General features: G+C 53.8%; 2 protein-coding genes across 4 annotated transcripts in view; one reads left to right on the top strand and one right to left on the bottom strand.

Annotated features, from left to right (window-relative positions):
* Positions 1-6,753, top strand: part of PADI6 (peptidyl arginine deiminase 6) — a 31,455-nt gene extending 24,702 nt beyond the window's left edge. The window contains exons 13-16 of the mRNA XM_010373031.1: positions 353-476; positions 1,869-1,939; positions 3,420-3,581; positions 6,266-6,753. Of these exons, the coding sequence (XP_010371333.1) occupies positions 353-476; positions 1,869-1,939; positions 3,420-3,581; positions 6,266-6,499 (591 nt within the window). The 3' untranslated portion in view covers positions 6,500-6,753. The remainder of the gene's footprint in view (positions 1-352; positions 477-1,868; positions 1,940-3,419; positions 3,582-6,265) is intronic.
* A 4,498-nt stretch (positions 6,754-11,251) lies between these two features.
* Positions 11,252-15,591, bottom strand: part of RCC2 (regulator of chromosome condensation 2) — a 33,001-nt gene continuing 28,661 nt past the window's right edge. For 2 of the 3 annotated variants that reach the window (XM_030942707.1, XM_030942708.1), the window contains 2 exons: positions 14,457-14,534; positions 11,253-13,687 (listed from right to left, as the gene is read on the bottom strand). In XM_030942707.1, the coding sequence (XP_030798567.1) occupies positions 13,583-13,687; positions 14,457-14,534 (183 nt within the window). In that variant the 3' untranslated portion in view covers positions 11,253-13,582. Of the gene's footprint in view, positions 13,688-14,456; positions 14,535-15,591 lie in introns of all 3 variants that reach the window. The other variant, XR_004060447.1, reaches the window with a different exon arrangement.

Genomic DNA, 15,591 nt, shown 5'->3' on the forward strand with positions numbered 1-15,591 from the left:
GAAAAAGCTGGCTTTTTCTTGTTTTTTTTTTTTTGTTTTTTTGAGTCTCGCTGTGTCACCCAGGCTGGAGTGCAGTGGCACCATCTCCACTCACTGCAACCTCCGCCCCAGGTTAAAGTGATTCTCGTGCCTCAGCCTCCTGAGTAGCTGGGATTACAGGCACATGCCACCACACCTGGCTAACTCTTGTATTTTTAGTAGAGATGGGATTTCACCATGTTGGCCAGGCTGGTCTCGAACTCCTGACCTCAGGTGATCTGCCTGCCTCAGCCTCCAGAGTGCTGGGATTACAGGTATAAGCCATCATGTCCAGCGGAGAAAGCTGGCTTCTGACCCAAGTTCTGTTTCCCAGGGCTTCCAGCTGCTCCTGGCCAGTCCCAGTGCCTGCTATAAACTGTTCCGAGAGAAACAGAAGGAAGGCTATGGCGATGCTCTTCTGTTTGACGAGCTTAGAGCAGATCAGCTCTTGTCTAATGGTAACGGAACTCCCTTTCCACAGAACAGAACTGGGGTCCTCCTCCTTTTCCCGGGGGCCCTTTCTACATAGCCATTCTGTCATGCTTGGCAGAAAGGATGCCAGGGAAGCACAAAAGGTGTTGGAATTGTATTAGAATGTCGTGTTTCTGGGCTACTCTAGTGGTACTACAACAACACAAGTAGACCAGATGTTCCGGGATGGCCTAGAGGCTTTTAGGATGTATTTGAAGGGGACTCACTTAGGTGGTCCCAAGTGGGGGGAAAACGGGTATTAACAATGCTAGTGCCTGGATTTACTCAGGACACGTTGGATTAAGTACTTAGGGATTGGGACTTTGTGGGTCTCCTGGTTACATTAAGGAAACACACAGGTGGACAAGCAGAGGTGGTGTGGCTGGTGCCATTGTACTTCTGATCTAAAAGCTGTGGGAGTGGGCTGGGCATGGTGGCTCACACCTATAACCACAGCACTTTGGGAGGCCAAGGCGGGCAGATTACCTGAGGCCAGAAGTTCCAGATCAGCCTGGCCAACATGATGAAAGCCTGTCTCTACTAAAAATGTGAAAATTAACAGGGCATGGTGGTGCATGCCTGTAATCTCAGTTATTCGGGAGGCTGAGGCAGGGGAATTGCTTTGACCTGGGAGGTGAAAGTTCCAGTGAGCTGAGATCATGCCATTGCACTTCAGCCTGGGCCACAGAGCAAGACTCCGTCTCAAAAAATAATAAAGGCTGTATGAACCCAGAAAGGGGCTTTGGGGGTATTAGGTTTTTCTAGACCCTCAATACCCAAAGTGTGATCTGAGGGCCCAGTGCACCTGGGAGCTTCTTAGAAATACAGGATTTCCACCCTGCTCCAAACCTCCTTGGATACTCAGCCTTTGGGGTGGGGCCCAGGAACTCCTGGTCATAGAAGCACCATGGAAGGTGACATCTGCTGAACATGAACCACATGACAAAGACTGTCACCTCAGAGTTGGCAAATGAATTGGGCATTCCTGTCCCAAAGATGAGGCCATTGAGGAATAAAAGTAATGTAACCTGATGAAGGCCACAGGCAGAAGGTGCCAGGTTGTATCGGCATAAGGGGAGTAGGGGCCGAAGTCATCCTAACAAGCTCCAGGCTGTATCCCTCAGCCTGGCACAGGCTATTCCCTCATGCTGGGGACAGAGTGGCCAGTGGCAGTAAGTCCTGCCTGGACTTTCTGGTGTAGACCCTGGTCAGTCCCCAGAAGGAAGATATTGGACCTGAGGGGGTGGTCCCTGGAGATAGGCCAGTCCTCTCCTCTCGCCATGGTCACTGGCTCAGGAACACACCCGGGTGGCTGGGCCTTACCTGAGTGTGTCCAGCTCTGGGCAGTGCTGCCATTCCCTGACTGCTTCTTCCTACAGGAAGGGAAGCCAAAACCATCGACCAACTTCTGGCTGATGAAAGCCTGAAGAAGCAGAATGAATACGTGGAGGTAGGGCCAGCGCGAGGGGAGGCCGTCCCCAAGAAAGGGCTGGTGCCGAAGGTCCTGCAGGAAGGTTCCCACCCACCCCTCCTGAGGGGTGAAGGGTTATGGGCGCAGCTGCCTGCCACCCTTTCTTTCCAGGTCTTGATACAGGCCCAGGTCTGGGGCTAGAGCTTGCCATATATATGCCAGTGTAGGGAGACTAGAGGAGTAAGGAGTTAGGTCTCTGGAGCCAAACACAGCATGATGTACCTTTATGCTTGGAAAGAGGGCTGGAAGTGGTAACAGCTTTCTGTGGTGTCAGATGGCTGAGGACCCAGGGTGGCACAGGGACAGGGAGGAGCACCATGGCATGTCAGAACAGTTGACAGATACTGCTTGAAGATACTGTCAGGGAGTTTCTTTGCCAAGACTATGCAGCTGGGTCTTTTCCCCCAAGCTGGGAAAGCCCTGATTTATCCAGGTTCCTAGCTGAGAACCAACGATGGCCCCAGCCTTGTGCAAGACACCTCACTACAAACCCTGCAGATAGCCCTATAAAGTAAAACACCTCTTACATATGAGGAGAGTGAGGCAGAGTAAAACCACTAGCCCAAGACAATCGTGGGGGGTTGAGTCTGAACTCCCAAGTTCCTGTGTTGCTCATTATGCTACTCAAGCTGCCTAGGGTCCATTTGCTGGAAAATGACATAGCTCAGCAGCCTCCTTGAAGAGGCCAGCTCCTCACTTCTGAGAAGTTGAGTATCAGACTCAAACAAGGGCCTACTCAATGCTTTCTGGATGAAGTGGCCTGTCACAGCGGTCCTGAGAATGGTGTTCAGGGTCACCAACCTTCAGAGATCTTAGAAGTGAATCATTGGCTGTGAGAAGCAGAGTCTTCCCAACTTCTACAAGAAGCTTAGGCCCAGAGAAGGGTAATTTCTCGGCTGAGGTTGCATGGTCAGCAAAACTGCTTTGCTCACTGGGTCCTTACCATTCCCAGAAATGTTCCTAAGGAATGTTCTATGTCATGCACAGTGCATGGATGCCCTGTTTTGCAAGAACAGCCCTTCTGGCATAGCAGGGTGGGTGCCAGCCAAGCATGGGGCTGAGACAGCATCTCCCAGCCCCTGGCGACAGCTTAGGGTGTGTTGGGTTGTGTCTGAAGCTTATTTCAAGACCTAGGGAGACAGGTGTGCTGGGTGTCTGAAGCCTATTTCAAGACCTAGGGAGATGCTTGGGTATTGGGCTTAGCTGGTCTGGGTTGGGAAGTGCCCGACGCTGTCTAGCTGTGGGATCCTGGACTAAAGACTAGGCCTTTCCTGAGCCCCCCCACTTCCCCAGGTGAAAAGGGAACTGCCCACTTAGGAAGATTGGTATGATGTGTGAGGCTCCTGGCACACAGTGAGTGATGGGGATGGCAGTGGTGTCAGGCCATGGCCTACCTTCAGTATGGAAGGAAACTGGTTTTAATTCCTGATGAGCTCTCCTGGCCCCTCCCACCCCACAGAAGTGCATTCACTTGAACCGTGACATCCTGAAGACAGAGCTGGGCCTGGTGGAACAGGACATCATCGAGATTCCTCAGCTGTTCTGCTTGGAGAAGCTGACTAACATCCCCTCTGACCAGCAGCCCAAGAGGCCCTTCGCGAGGCCATACTTCCCTGACCTGGTGAGGGACGACTGGGCATCCCTGGGTGGGAGAGGGTCCATCCAAGCAACACTGGCTGCTGCCTCACTGTGCTGGACTGCAGAGATGAGGGAGGGACAGCAGATAACGGTACTTATGAGGAAATGTGCAGGAGACCCCTTCCTCCCCATCTCGGTTAGGGACACGCCTCCCAGAGAGCAGGTGCACTGGGCCTGAAGGCTCGGAGGGTTCCCCAGGCAGTTACTATGGGCCAGGAGCTTTAGGAGCCTCCGTGAGCTGCACCCCTAGTCTAAAAGGATGAACCTGTGAGGCCCACTTCAGATGGGGTGCTATGTAACTCAGAGCTGAGGCTGCCGTGCATCCGCCAGCAGTGAGGCCTTGGGCAAGCTGCCTCAGGGTAGGTCTTCCTGTCCACTATCCCCAGGGTCCAGAGCAGCCGTGTCCGATACATGGAGGTACATCAGCACTTTAAATAACGTTCTAGGCCGGGCGCGGTGGCTCACGCCTGTAATCCCAACACTTTGGGAGGCTGAGGCAGGTGGATCACCTGAGGTCGGGAGTTTGAGATCAGCCTAACCAACAAGGAGAAACCCTGTCTCTACTAAAAATACAAAATTAGCTGGATGTGGTGGCACATGCCTGTAATCCCAGCTACTTGGGAGACTGAGACAGGAGAATTGCTTGAACCCGGGAGGTGGAAGTTGCAGTGAACCTAAATCACGCCATTGCACTCCAGCCTGGGCAACAAGAACAAAACTCTGTCTCAAAAATAATATTCTGTTCAGCCTGGCTGGTCGTGGTGGCTCACCTGTAGCTCCAGCACACTGGGATGCTAAGGTGGGAAGATCACTTGAACTCAGGAGTTGGAGACCAGCTAGGGCAACATAGTAAGACCCTGCATCTTTAAAAAAAAAAAAAAAAAAAAGGCCGGGCGCGGTGGCTCATGCCTGTAATCCCAGCACTTTGGGAGGCCGAGATGGGTGGATCATGAGGTCAGGAGATCAAGACCACCCTGGCTAACACGGTGAAACCCCGTCTCTACTAAAATACAAAAAAATATTAGCCGGGCGCGGTGGCGGACGCCTGTAGTCCCAGCTACTCAGGAGGCTGAGGCAGGAGAATGGCGTGAACCCAGGAGGCGGAGTTTGCAGTGAGCCGAGATCGCGCCACTGCACTCCAGCCTGGGTGACAGAGCAAGACTCCGTCTCAAAAAAAAAAAAAAAAAAAAAAAAAAAAAAAAAAAAAAAAAATTAGCTGGGGCCAGGGTGCAGTAGCTTATGCCTGTAATCTCAGCACTTTGGGAGGCTAAGGAGGGCAGATCACTTTTGAAGTCTGGAGTTCAAGACCAGCCTGACCGACATGGTTGAAACCCCATCTCTAGTAAAAATACAAAACACTAGCTGGGTGCGGTGGTGCATGCCCATAATCCCAGCTAATCAGAGGCTGAGGCAGGAAGATCCCTTGAATCCAGGAGGTGGAGGTTGCAGTGAGCTGAGATTGCACCACTGGACTCCAGCCTGGGTGGGCAACAGAGCAAGACTATCTCCACTCCCCCCCGCCCCCCCCAACCAAAAAAAAAAAAAAAGCTGGGTAGGGTGACCCATGCCTGTAGTCTCAGCCACTCAGGAGGCTGAGGCAGGACAATTTCTTGAGCCCAGGAGGTGGAGGCTGCAATGAGCCACTGCGCTCCAACCTGGGCAACAAACCATAGACCTTGTCTGATAAACCAAACCCAAAAAAAAAAATTCCGGGGCCGGGTGTGGTGGCTCACACCTGTAATCCCAGCACTTTGGGAGGCCCAGGTGGGAGGATCACCTGAGGTCAGGAGTTCGAGACCAGCCTGACTAACATGGAGAAACTCCCCCTCTACTAAAAATACAAAATTAGCCAGGTATGGTGGCGCACGCCTGTAATCCCAGCTACTCAGGAGGCTGAGGCAGGAGAATCGCTTGAACCTTCAGCAGAGGCTGCAGTGAGCCGAGACCATGCCACTGCACTCTAGCCTGGGCAACAAGAGCAAAACTGTTTATTTTTGTTTTTAAAAATTCTGTTCCTACTTATTCTAAACCAGAAGTCATAATCAAGAGTGGGGTTGTGAGTACAAGAGGTCCTGGCTTCACCAAGCCTATGCCAACTGTGGCTCACATCTGAACTTTCTCATGTAACAAGTGACCCATTTATATAGGTATTTAAAATGAACGGAGGCATTTGAGTGCCCCAATTCTCTAAACACTTGCTAACCTCTTCCCTGGGTCCTAGGGACACAGGCTCTGCATGCCATGGGTGTCTTCTAACTTGATCAGCTCAGTGTGGTCCGGTAGGGGTGAGTAGTGGCAAGAAGATGCTTTGAGAAGGAGTTGAGATATGAAGGATGTATAGCAGTCAACTGACAAAGTGGGGGTGGGGAGAGGGTTCCAGTGGAGGCAGCAGCCGTGTGTTGCATCCAGACCATAAGAGGCCAGAATAATCAAAACATAGAAACTGGAGAAGTTGACAATCCCAGTCCTTGGCCAGGCAGGATTTTGTCTTGCTATTGAGAAACAGCCTTTGGAAAGCTAAGCAGAAGCGAGCTGGGTTTCACTGACCTGGAGGAGGCGGCTGCCTGCCTGCTACGCCTGGTCTGGCCTGACCACAGAGAAGGCAGGTGGAGGGCTGGCTTTCAGGCCTCTGATCCCTGTCCAGGCCTCACCCTTTCTTTCTGACAGCTGCGGATGATTGTGATGGGCAAGAACCTGGGGATCCCCAAGCCTTTTGGGCCCCAAATCAAAGGGACCTGCTGCCTGGAGGAAAAGATTTGCCGCTTGCTGGAGCCCCTGGGTTTCAAGTGCACCTTCATCAATGACTTTGACTGTTACCTGACGGAGGTCGGAGACATCTGTGCCTGTGCCAACGTCCGCCGGGTGCCCTTTGCCTTCAAGTGGTGGAAGATGGTACCTTAGACCTGGGCCCTGGAGCTGCCAGCTCTGCCCCAGCATGGATGGCCCACTGTCACCATGCAGCAGCACGAATCCTTGCCCAGTAGAGGCTGGAGAGTCCAGGCAACACAACCCTTTCTTCCCTATCCACCCTGACCCTCAGACCCAGTAGGATGGCAAATGCTGCCAGCTTGAACCCCTGTGGGGAAAAGATGGAAAAGTGTTCAGCCAAATGGCATTTACTAAATAGCCAATAAAGTGCTGGTAGGCATGAATGCATCTTGGCAGTGACCACCTCGTTTGGGGAGGGGATGTGTGCCAGCTGAGGACAAGGCTGAGCTGAGATGCCTATGGCCGTGCTGGCCTTCTTGTGTGGGGGGAAAGAGACTTGGCTACATGAGTTGCTGTCCTTCCCCTCATCTCTAAATTATGTCTATGGCAGGAAGTGGTTAGACTTATTCAGATGGACTTAGATTATCCAAATGCTGCTCTGGTTTAAGCAACTGGGACAAGCTGGGTCTCGAGTCCAGGGCCCAGGCTGGAGGAAGGTTGAGGGCAGGCCCGGGGTGGGGGTGGTGCCATGCCCGGTGGCAGCAAGTGGAAGCTGTGGTCTCCTTGGGTCTGTAGGTATGGCCTCAGAAGACACAGCAGGGGTGGACCTGGGTGACCCTCAGCCTGAAGTGCCCCTTCCCAAGGCCCAAAGCCGCGTATTCCCATCTGACCATTCCTGTGTTAATGGCACAGGGATGCTGATAAGCTTTAACAGGCGCTATGGCTCCCGCCCTGCTCCTCCTGGGTGATGGCTCCTCTAGGACACTCTAACCCTCAGGGTAGGACCTGAGAAGGGAGCCCTGTGTCCATGTCCCACAGGGAGTTGAAGGCAGAGCTGGGCCTCGAACTAGCCCCAGTCCCAGCACCCGGGGCTGTGGGCAGCAGGCAGGACCTAGCCAGCCTCTGCCAGCTGCTGGGGCAGTGGAGGAGGGTCATTCTAAGGAAGCAAGGCAGCCAAGAGGCAGAAGCCAGGGTTGGGGCAGCAGGGCTGTTCACTGGATCAGACGTGGGTCTTTATCCAGGAGCTGCAACCTGCTGTGCCAGCTACCCCAGGACATCTTATGACATCTCGTTAGCCTGTCCATGGTGGTGCAGTCTGTGGACTATACTAGAGATGTCTTGTATTCATGGCTCTGACCCCTATACCAGCCTGGGACTGAAACCAGACCAGGCCTTCAAATGAATCTTAAATATGGGGGAGGGGTGGATGAGCTCATCTGCATTTTCAGATAGTCTAGAAAAGCCAAAAGAAATAGGGGACTCTGGCTCCCAAGGGTGGTCCATCTAGAGATGGGGCTCCATCTCTAGGGAAAAGGGGAAGAGGGAAGCCCTAGGGCCAGAAGGGGGACAAAATGTCCACTCTTCCACTCCCACGAGCTTTTCCCAGGGAACTCACCCGCCTCTGCCAAGGGCTGCCTTAGGGTGGATGAATTTGTCCATCCTCTGACCCCTAACTAGACCCTCACCCAGGGCTTTTCAGGTCAGCCCCGGGCCCTTCCCACCCTGCCTGCCTAAGGGTCCCGCAGGAGATCTTGGCAGCTTGACACACTTCTCTCCTTTTACCTCCCAGGCAGCACCGCCCTGATGGCACCTGAGGAGGTGCCCTCCCAGCCCTGGCTGTTAGCAGACACCTGCAGCAGACAGCTGGGTATACTTGGCTTGCACAATGTTATAAACGTTTCTAGGTTAGGCACTGACAATTTACTCAAAGTCTGGATTTCCGGCTCCTGCTGCCAAGTCTTTAGAACTGACCACACCGGGCCCGAGGCTGAAGATTCACTGGCTACACCCTCTAGACAAAGATGTGCTCCAAAAGGCCCCAGTCCCCATCCTCCCCACTGTATCCCCTTGCAAAGGTCGGTGGTCATTTGGCACCATGCTTGCACTACTGCTGTAGGGAAGGAGAGGAAATGCTCCCTGTACTGGTCAAAGGTGAGAAAACAAGCTAAGTGGGCTCTGTGCTTGTTTCCTCACCAGCACAAGTGGGTAAGAGTTGTGCCTATCTCAAGGTTGTTCTGAAGACTGGAGTTATTTACATAAAGCCCTAGAAAGACACGTGGCACCTCTCATTGCTGAAGGCTGGGGGAATACATCTCTGTAGAAGTACAAAAGCCTCCATTGCCTGCATAGCAGACAGAGGGCCAGGCGTGGTGGCTCACGCCTGTAATCCCAGCACTTTGGGAGGCTGAGGCAGATGGCTCAGTTGAGGCCAGGAGTTCAAGGTCAGCCTGGCCAGCAACCAACATGGGGGAAACTCCGTCTCTACTAAAAACGCAAAATTTAGTAGGGCGTTGTGGCATGCACCTGTAATCCCAGCTACTTGAAAGGCTGAGTTGGGAGAATCACTTGAACCCAGGAGGCGGAGGCTCCAAGATCATGCCACTGCACTCCAGCCTGACCAACAAAGTGAGACTTCGTCTCAAAAAACAAAACAAAAAAAATCACAGGAAACGCCAGGAGAGGCGGGTGGTGGCGGGGTGGGGGGCAGTGCTGGGGACCCAGTGTGAGGGCAGCCAAGGGTTTTGGAGATTCCAGCCCTCCCATGTGCCTCCTAACCTGCAACAGGCCATCTTTTCGTTCTTTAAAGGCACGGAGTCCTCTCCCCTCCAGGCTGCTTCAGTGCCCGGAATGCTCTTAGAAGGAGGCGACCCCCATTTCCCTTCCAAAGTGTTTAAGGGGCTCTTCCTGTCTCCCCTTCTCCCCTCCCTGCATCCCTGCCTGCTGAGTCCTCCCAGTCTGGAAAGTGGGCTCCACTGCTACCGTCTGGTGTTAACACCAGCTAAGCTGGATGCTGAGACCCTCCAGCGTGGCCATCCCACGTGACCCTCCCGCAGGTCCCCACCCTTCAATGTGGGGCTGGGGCAAAGCAGGACTGGGTAGGAAGAGGCAAGTCCCCTTCCCCATTCGCCATCCTTCCAGCCCTTTCCGCTGTTCCCCGGGAGCCTAAGGAGCCTCTGAGTGGAGGACATTGGCCAGCAAGGCTGCTGGCTTGACGGGGCAGGACAGCAGCAGGAGGCAGCAGCTTTGCAGGTGAGAAAACTCCAGAGCCAAAGGCCAGGCGCGGTGGCTCACGCCTGTAATCCTAGCACTTCGGGAGGCTGAGGTGGGGGGGAATCACCTGAGTTCAAGAGTTCGAGACCAGTCTGGTCAACATGGCAAAACCCCACCTTTACTAAAAAAATTAGCCGGGTGTGGTAGTGTGCGCCTGTAATCCTAGCTAATCACAAGGCTGAAGCAGGAGAATTACTTGAACCCAGGAGGGGGAGGTTGCGGGGAGCCAAGACTGTGACACTGCACTCTGGCCTGGGGGACATCTTAAAAAACAAACTCCAGAGCCGCCTGTGGGGAGCCTGCCTTCTCTGCCCCTGACTTCAGGAGGCTTCTCCCATCCTCCAGCCACAGGCAGGAGAATTGCTTGAACCCAGGAGGCAGAAGTTGCAGTGAGCAGAGATCACACCACTGCACTCTAGCCTGGGCGACAGAGCAAGGCTCTGCCTCAAAAATACAAGGCCAGGCACAGTGGCTCACGCCTGTAATCCCAGCAGTTTGGGAGGCCAAGGTGGGAGGATCATGAGGTCAGGAGGTCGAGACCAGCCTGGCCAACATGGTGAAACCCCGTCTCTACTAAAAATACAAAAATTAGCCAGGAGTGTGGTGGGCACCCGTAATCCCAGCTACTCAGGAGGCTGAGGCAGAAGAATCACTTGAACCCAGGAGGCGGAGGTTGCAGTGAGCCGAGATTACGCCACCGTACTCCAGCCTGGGCCAAAGAGCAAAACTCTGTCTCAAAAAAAAAACAATAAACAAGACTGCAGGAGTCAGGGGCGAGACACACAACACTCAATTTGCAGCACGTGCCCAATACATGACAGCCACTGTGTCAGCCGGGACGCTGCCCCCAGCAGTGGCTTCCCTGCCCACAGGGGCTCTTCCAGGGCAGAAGCATCTGATGGGAAGCTCCAAACTGCCAAAGTGGGAGATGGGGAAAACACTGTGTTTTACATTTGGACTGTCCTGCAACAGTGCACATGCTGCTTCTGCAGCTAATAGGCCATGGGAGACGGTTTCCTCCTCTCCCAAACTGGGCCAATGCCTGCCAGGAGGGGCTGGTCTGGACACTATTCAGCCAGTAAACACAGGGCGGCCAGCACTTGAGGTTCCAGGGATCCCAGGTATCTCTGTGACTGCAGGGAGCCAGTGCCCTGTGCAAGGGTCTTGTCTAGGAGTCTGTCTGATAGACTCAGCAGCAGCGTAAAGGCGAATGAATGCCTGCCAGCCTGGGAGAAGCGACGACCAGCCTCCTGGTGCCCTCTGGTGGGCAGTTGGCCACACTGCCTGCAAGGAGCAGCCCTGGCCTGAAGCCACGGCTGGGGCCTGACCACAGGACCCCCTGCTGAAGTCTGGGGACTGGGTGCACATGCAGTCACTGTTCTGGATGCCTCCCATGACTTATTTTTCCCTCTCAAAGCCCCCGTGAAAATGGGAAGAACTCCTCTTCTGAATTGGACAACTGAGGAACTGACATGGTCCCTCTCCCCTAGCATTTTGGGTGGAGTTGGGGGATCCACTCACTTTAACCAGTGTGGTTTAAACCTGGAAGCTCCCCTGGGGCCACGTGTCTCCTGACACCACCTGCTGTGGGTGCCAGGGCTTAGGAGGTACACATACAAGGAGTTAAGAAAAACAGAGCTCCATTCCAACCGAAAAAGGAACGCAAAAAAGCCAGGACAGTAGACAATGATGTCGTTTATTTAAAATGTTTACTCCAAGAAATATATATATAAAAAAAAATAATAAGACAATTACAGCACTAAACCAGGCACCTTCAACCAAATCACAACCTCCTCTTTGATTCCCCTTCACGCTAAGCCTCTTTCAAATTCTTTTTCCTGAGCTGGAAGACCAGTCAGATGCCCGCAGGGTCAGCGCCAAGCACGTTCCCAGCCGGGCAACTGTGTACCTTTCTCTAGGAGTGCACGACACCCTTCCCCCCCAACTCCTTATTTTAAAGGATTTAACCCATTAGGAAGCCCATTTTTCCATCGAAGCCGCAAGAAGTGCGGGACAAGGCAGTCTTCGCTTCGAAGGTCCTTTCCTGCTCCAGTCCCTGGGCTAGGGTTCTAGAAGAGGCTGGCTGCCGGCTTTATATGAGGCCACCGAAGATCTAAGTCCAGCTCCGCCCAGGGCGGCTCCTGCAAAGGCTGGGACCTCGGGTGCTGCGTTCTCAACCCTCTCGGTGGCCACGACTCAAAGGAGAGACCTCAAAGGTGCCAGGAGCACAGGTGCCTGGGCTGCGTTCCAGGAAAGAGACCTGTCCAGGGAAACGGATCAGGCTGTCGCATGGAAGCTTGAGTCAGAGATGGTGGTTCTGGGGTGATCTGGACAAATTAGGTTAGTTTAGCAAAGCTCTGAAGTGGCAGAAGCTTCTCCCCTGGACTACTGATTGAACACAGAACAAGAGATGCGCATGGCGTCAGACTAAGTCTTAGAGAGATGCAGGCCAGTCTCCTCCCACAGGGCCTTGGGACTGGCGGGACAGACACTGCTACATGCCCTCCAAGGGCAGGAGTCACGGTAAGGAGCGACTAGGGTGGAAAATAGGGAAAAAAGCAACAACTAGATCATTTTTGGCATTTTAACATGGAGACGGTGACAAGTGGTAACAATAGCAAAAGAGAGAAAAAAAAAAAAAAAAACTTGAAGAGACCAATATTTAACTTTCCCATCCACCCAAGTCTCACACTTAAGTTCTAGTCGCATCTCCCCCATAAGCACCACTGAACTAAATATCTATTTTAAAGCACCCAAACCAGTCCAGACCCTCTGGAAACCAAGAGCCCCAGCCGCAGCTGTCGCCTCTCTTGGGTCCAGGCGAGAGGAGGGTTCCGGGAAAGGCACCTCATAACTCACTCAGCGCAGTGCACACAGCAGCGAGCTCGGGCACGGGCACTTGACAGGGACGCAGGTGGCAGTCACAGCATCCGTGCTGACACGCGAGGAAGGGGACTCTTCGGTAATCCCAACTATTTGGTACCAGAGCCAAGCAAACGTGACTAAAGGGAGCTGGGTCAGCAGAACGGCCCCCCGAGTCTCAGCGACAGGATGGCCCGCGTGAGGCAGGATCCAGGCGGGGGAGAAAAGGAGACCAAAGCACAAGGCGATCGAGGCTGGTACAGAAAGGGCTGATCCTTCTTGCAAGGACTGGAGAATGCACTTGACTGCTGGCTGATCAATCTCTAATTGGCGAGTGCACGTGACAAGGCTCAGCCCTGGCTCCACAGGGAGCCACGAAGCTAACTCAACTGATACAAATGTTCCCACCTCTGCCCCACCCGCAAGTCCCCATGGTTCCACAATCACCTGATTTTCATTTGGACTTCTTTAACAGCTAAAGTAGATATAAATGGCTAAACACAGATCCCCAGTCCCCCACCAGGGGGGACACGGCCGATTCTCTAATGTCGCAGCCAGAAGGCTGTGGGCGTACAGGCAGCCAAGGAGAGAAACAGAATCAACACCGGCCTAGGCCGATCTGCAAGAAAAAGCAGTGACCCGGATGCTTCCGAAGCATGCGAGCGTGATTTGGGATGGAGGCGGGCCAGCGACTTTGCCTAGCTGCTGCCGGTTCCTGTAAGGGACATTTTTTCCGAGTAAATGGCGATTCCTCTTCCATGTAGCATCCGCTTGGATCACGATGCTAATTATAACTGGAAAGGGGTGTTTTGGGGAGTGTATTCAGGAGAGGAAGAAAGAAAAAACTTAAAAAAAAAAAACCTAGATTGCTCAAAGTTTCTGCCTCTTTTGTAGGAATGGTAAGTCAACTATGAGCAAGTGTTTTAATTCGACATGAAGGGGAAAAGGGACTTTGGAAAGCATACAGAAAAAAAGGTAGTTAACGTTGGATCATTTATAAAACGGAACCTCAGGGAGTCTAAACAAAAATGCACCTTCGGTCAACTTTTGCCTTTTTAAATTCCTCGTTTGACTTCCCGTCCCAGTGCACATGGAAATGACAGCTGCCGCGAGAGGTGTGGAGTCGGAGAGTCTCCGGGAGAATCAGAGGGTTCGGGGGTTGTATTCTGGCAGTTTCTTGATCTTCTCTTTCTCATTCTCACTTTCGTCTCTTGCTATCACCAAGGAGTGTGAGTAGCCCATGGCGACCTGGGGGACAAATCAGCATTGGGTGTGCCTGCAGCGCCTGGACTAATGAACGCGTTGAGGAGACTCTGGAAACTGGGCTGCCAAAGCGGGTCAGCATGGAGAAAAACGGGGTGCCCTTGAAAACCGCAAAAAGCCCCTCTGCCCAAGACAGCTAGTTTCCATGTGACTGTCACCAACACTCTGCCAATCAGAGCCTTCCAGGCTGCCCTGAGACCCAGCTGGAAGGAAGCCCACTGGGCCACCTCTCGTCAGCAGGGACAGGTGGGGACATAGCTCCAGCTCCACTTCCATTCTCCTCTCTGGCCCATGATCCTGCCTGAGTGAGGTGCACGACCCCTCTCTGTGTCTTGGCAGACAGGGCTGGCAGCCTGGCTAAGCCACAGGGGCCTCACTCCGCCATCTGACTCCTGCAGCCACACAGCCTCTGCTCCATGGACCTGCGGACCTGCCTCCAGCCCAGCGAATCTGAGTCCTGGGTGTGATGCAGACGTGAGCGATGTGCTCGCCCGAGAGTGATCTGCTGCAGCCAGTTGGTGGCACCTGTCATCAAGGGTGAGGACAGCCACCCAGCCTGGCCAGCGACCCTCTGCACTCTCTTCTGCAGATGACTGTTACCCCTCAGCAAACCTTAGCATGAGGCACCAGGAAAGCCAGCTGAGGAGTTGTTAAACAAGACAACCCAAACAGACTGCGGCGATCAAAAGCGTGAGGAGTGACGTACCACTGGATATGGACACGTCCCCGAGCTGGCACAGCCACCCCCGCTTACCTGCTCTGAGAAAATGCCATCCAGAGTCTTCACCTCCTGGGCTGCAGTGGAAGACTTGGGCTTGTGGTCCCCATAGCCCTGGTGAAGCAAACAAGATGTTTGCAATCGGGAATCCGTGTGGCTCAGTCCACAACTGGGGAATCACGGCAACGTTTCCCAGTCCCCACTAACCAGAAGCCAGTGATGATGCCCATTGGCCCATGACCAAGCCCGGCCACCCTTGCACACAAGGGCCAGGTGGAATCATCCAAGTTTATCCACGAAAGCTGCTGCCAGCAGGCGACTAGTGCTTAACCTAGGGAAAACCAAGGTGCCCAACTCTAGCCTGTGGGACTTCTGTGCGCTCAAGTCCCTTCTGGGGAGTATGGCACTGGTGACAGGAGATGACACCACGAGTGCAGGAAGAACAGCAACTGCAGCCCTCTGGACCAAAGTCACCAAGAACACGGATGACCACATGCCCTTGATGCCTCTACCGTCCAGAGAGTGGAATAATCACCACCCAAAACAAAACAAAAGGGCTTAAGCATGACAGGGAGACTATTTATTAGCAATGGCACCAGGGAACCAGCTTCCCTCCCAGAGGTAGAAGGAACTGGACAAATTGGCATTGCTAAGGGGGAGTCTTGTGCAAAGGTGTGGAGCTGGGCAAATGAAAGGCTGACGGCCCCGGCTCAGCTGAAACAGAAGGTCCCACAGGGCAGGAGAGGCAGAGCCTCCCTCCCCAGCCCAGGCCTACCCTCCCTCCCCAGCCCAGGCCTGCCCTCCCTCCCCAGCCCAGGCCTGCCCTCCCTCCCCAGCCCAGGCCTGCCCTCCCTCCGCAGCCCAGGCCTGCCCTCCCTCCCCAGCCCAGGCCTGCCCTCCCTCCCCAGCCCAGGCCTGCCCTCCCTCCCCAGCCCAGGCCTGCTCACGTGTCCCTGGTTTCATCTCCTGCCAGGCCCCACCCCGGCCTTCCCACACAGTAGACGTTCCCTCCAAGGTGCCAGGCCACCTTCTCACCCTTGAGAAGCTCCCCAGAAAGTCTCCCTTGCTCCCCTCGTTTCAAAATTTATATTTAGAAGGTCAAAGTCTATTTCTGATAGGCCCCAGAAAACATCCGTCCTCCGCTAAGAACAATCTGTAGAAACTGGGCCAG

Source organism: Rhinopithecus roxellana, chromosome 12 (genome assembly GCF_007565055.1).
Source record: "Rhinopithecus roxellana isolate Shanxi Qingling chromosome 12, ASM756505v1, whole genome shotgun sequence".
Classification (NCBI taxonomy): Eukaryota; Metazoa; Chordata; class Mammalia; order Primates; family Cercopithecidae; genus Rhinopithecus; species Rhinopithecus roxellana.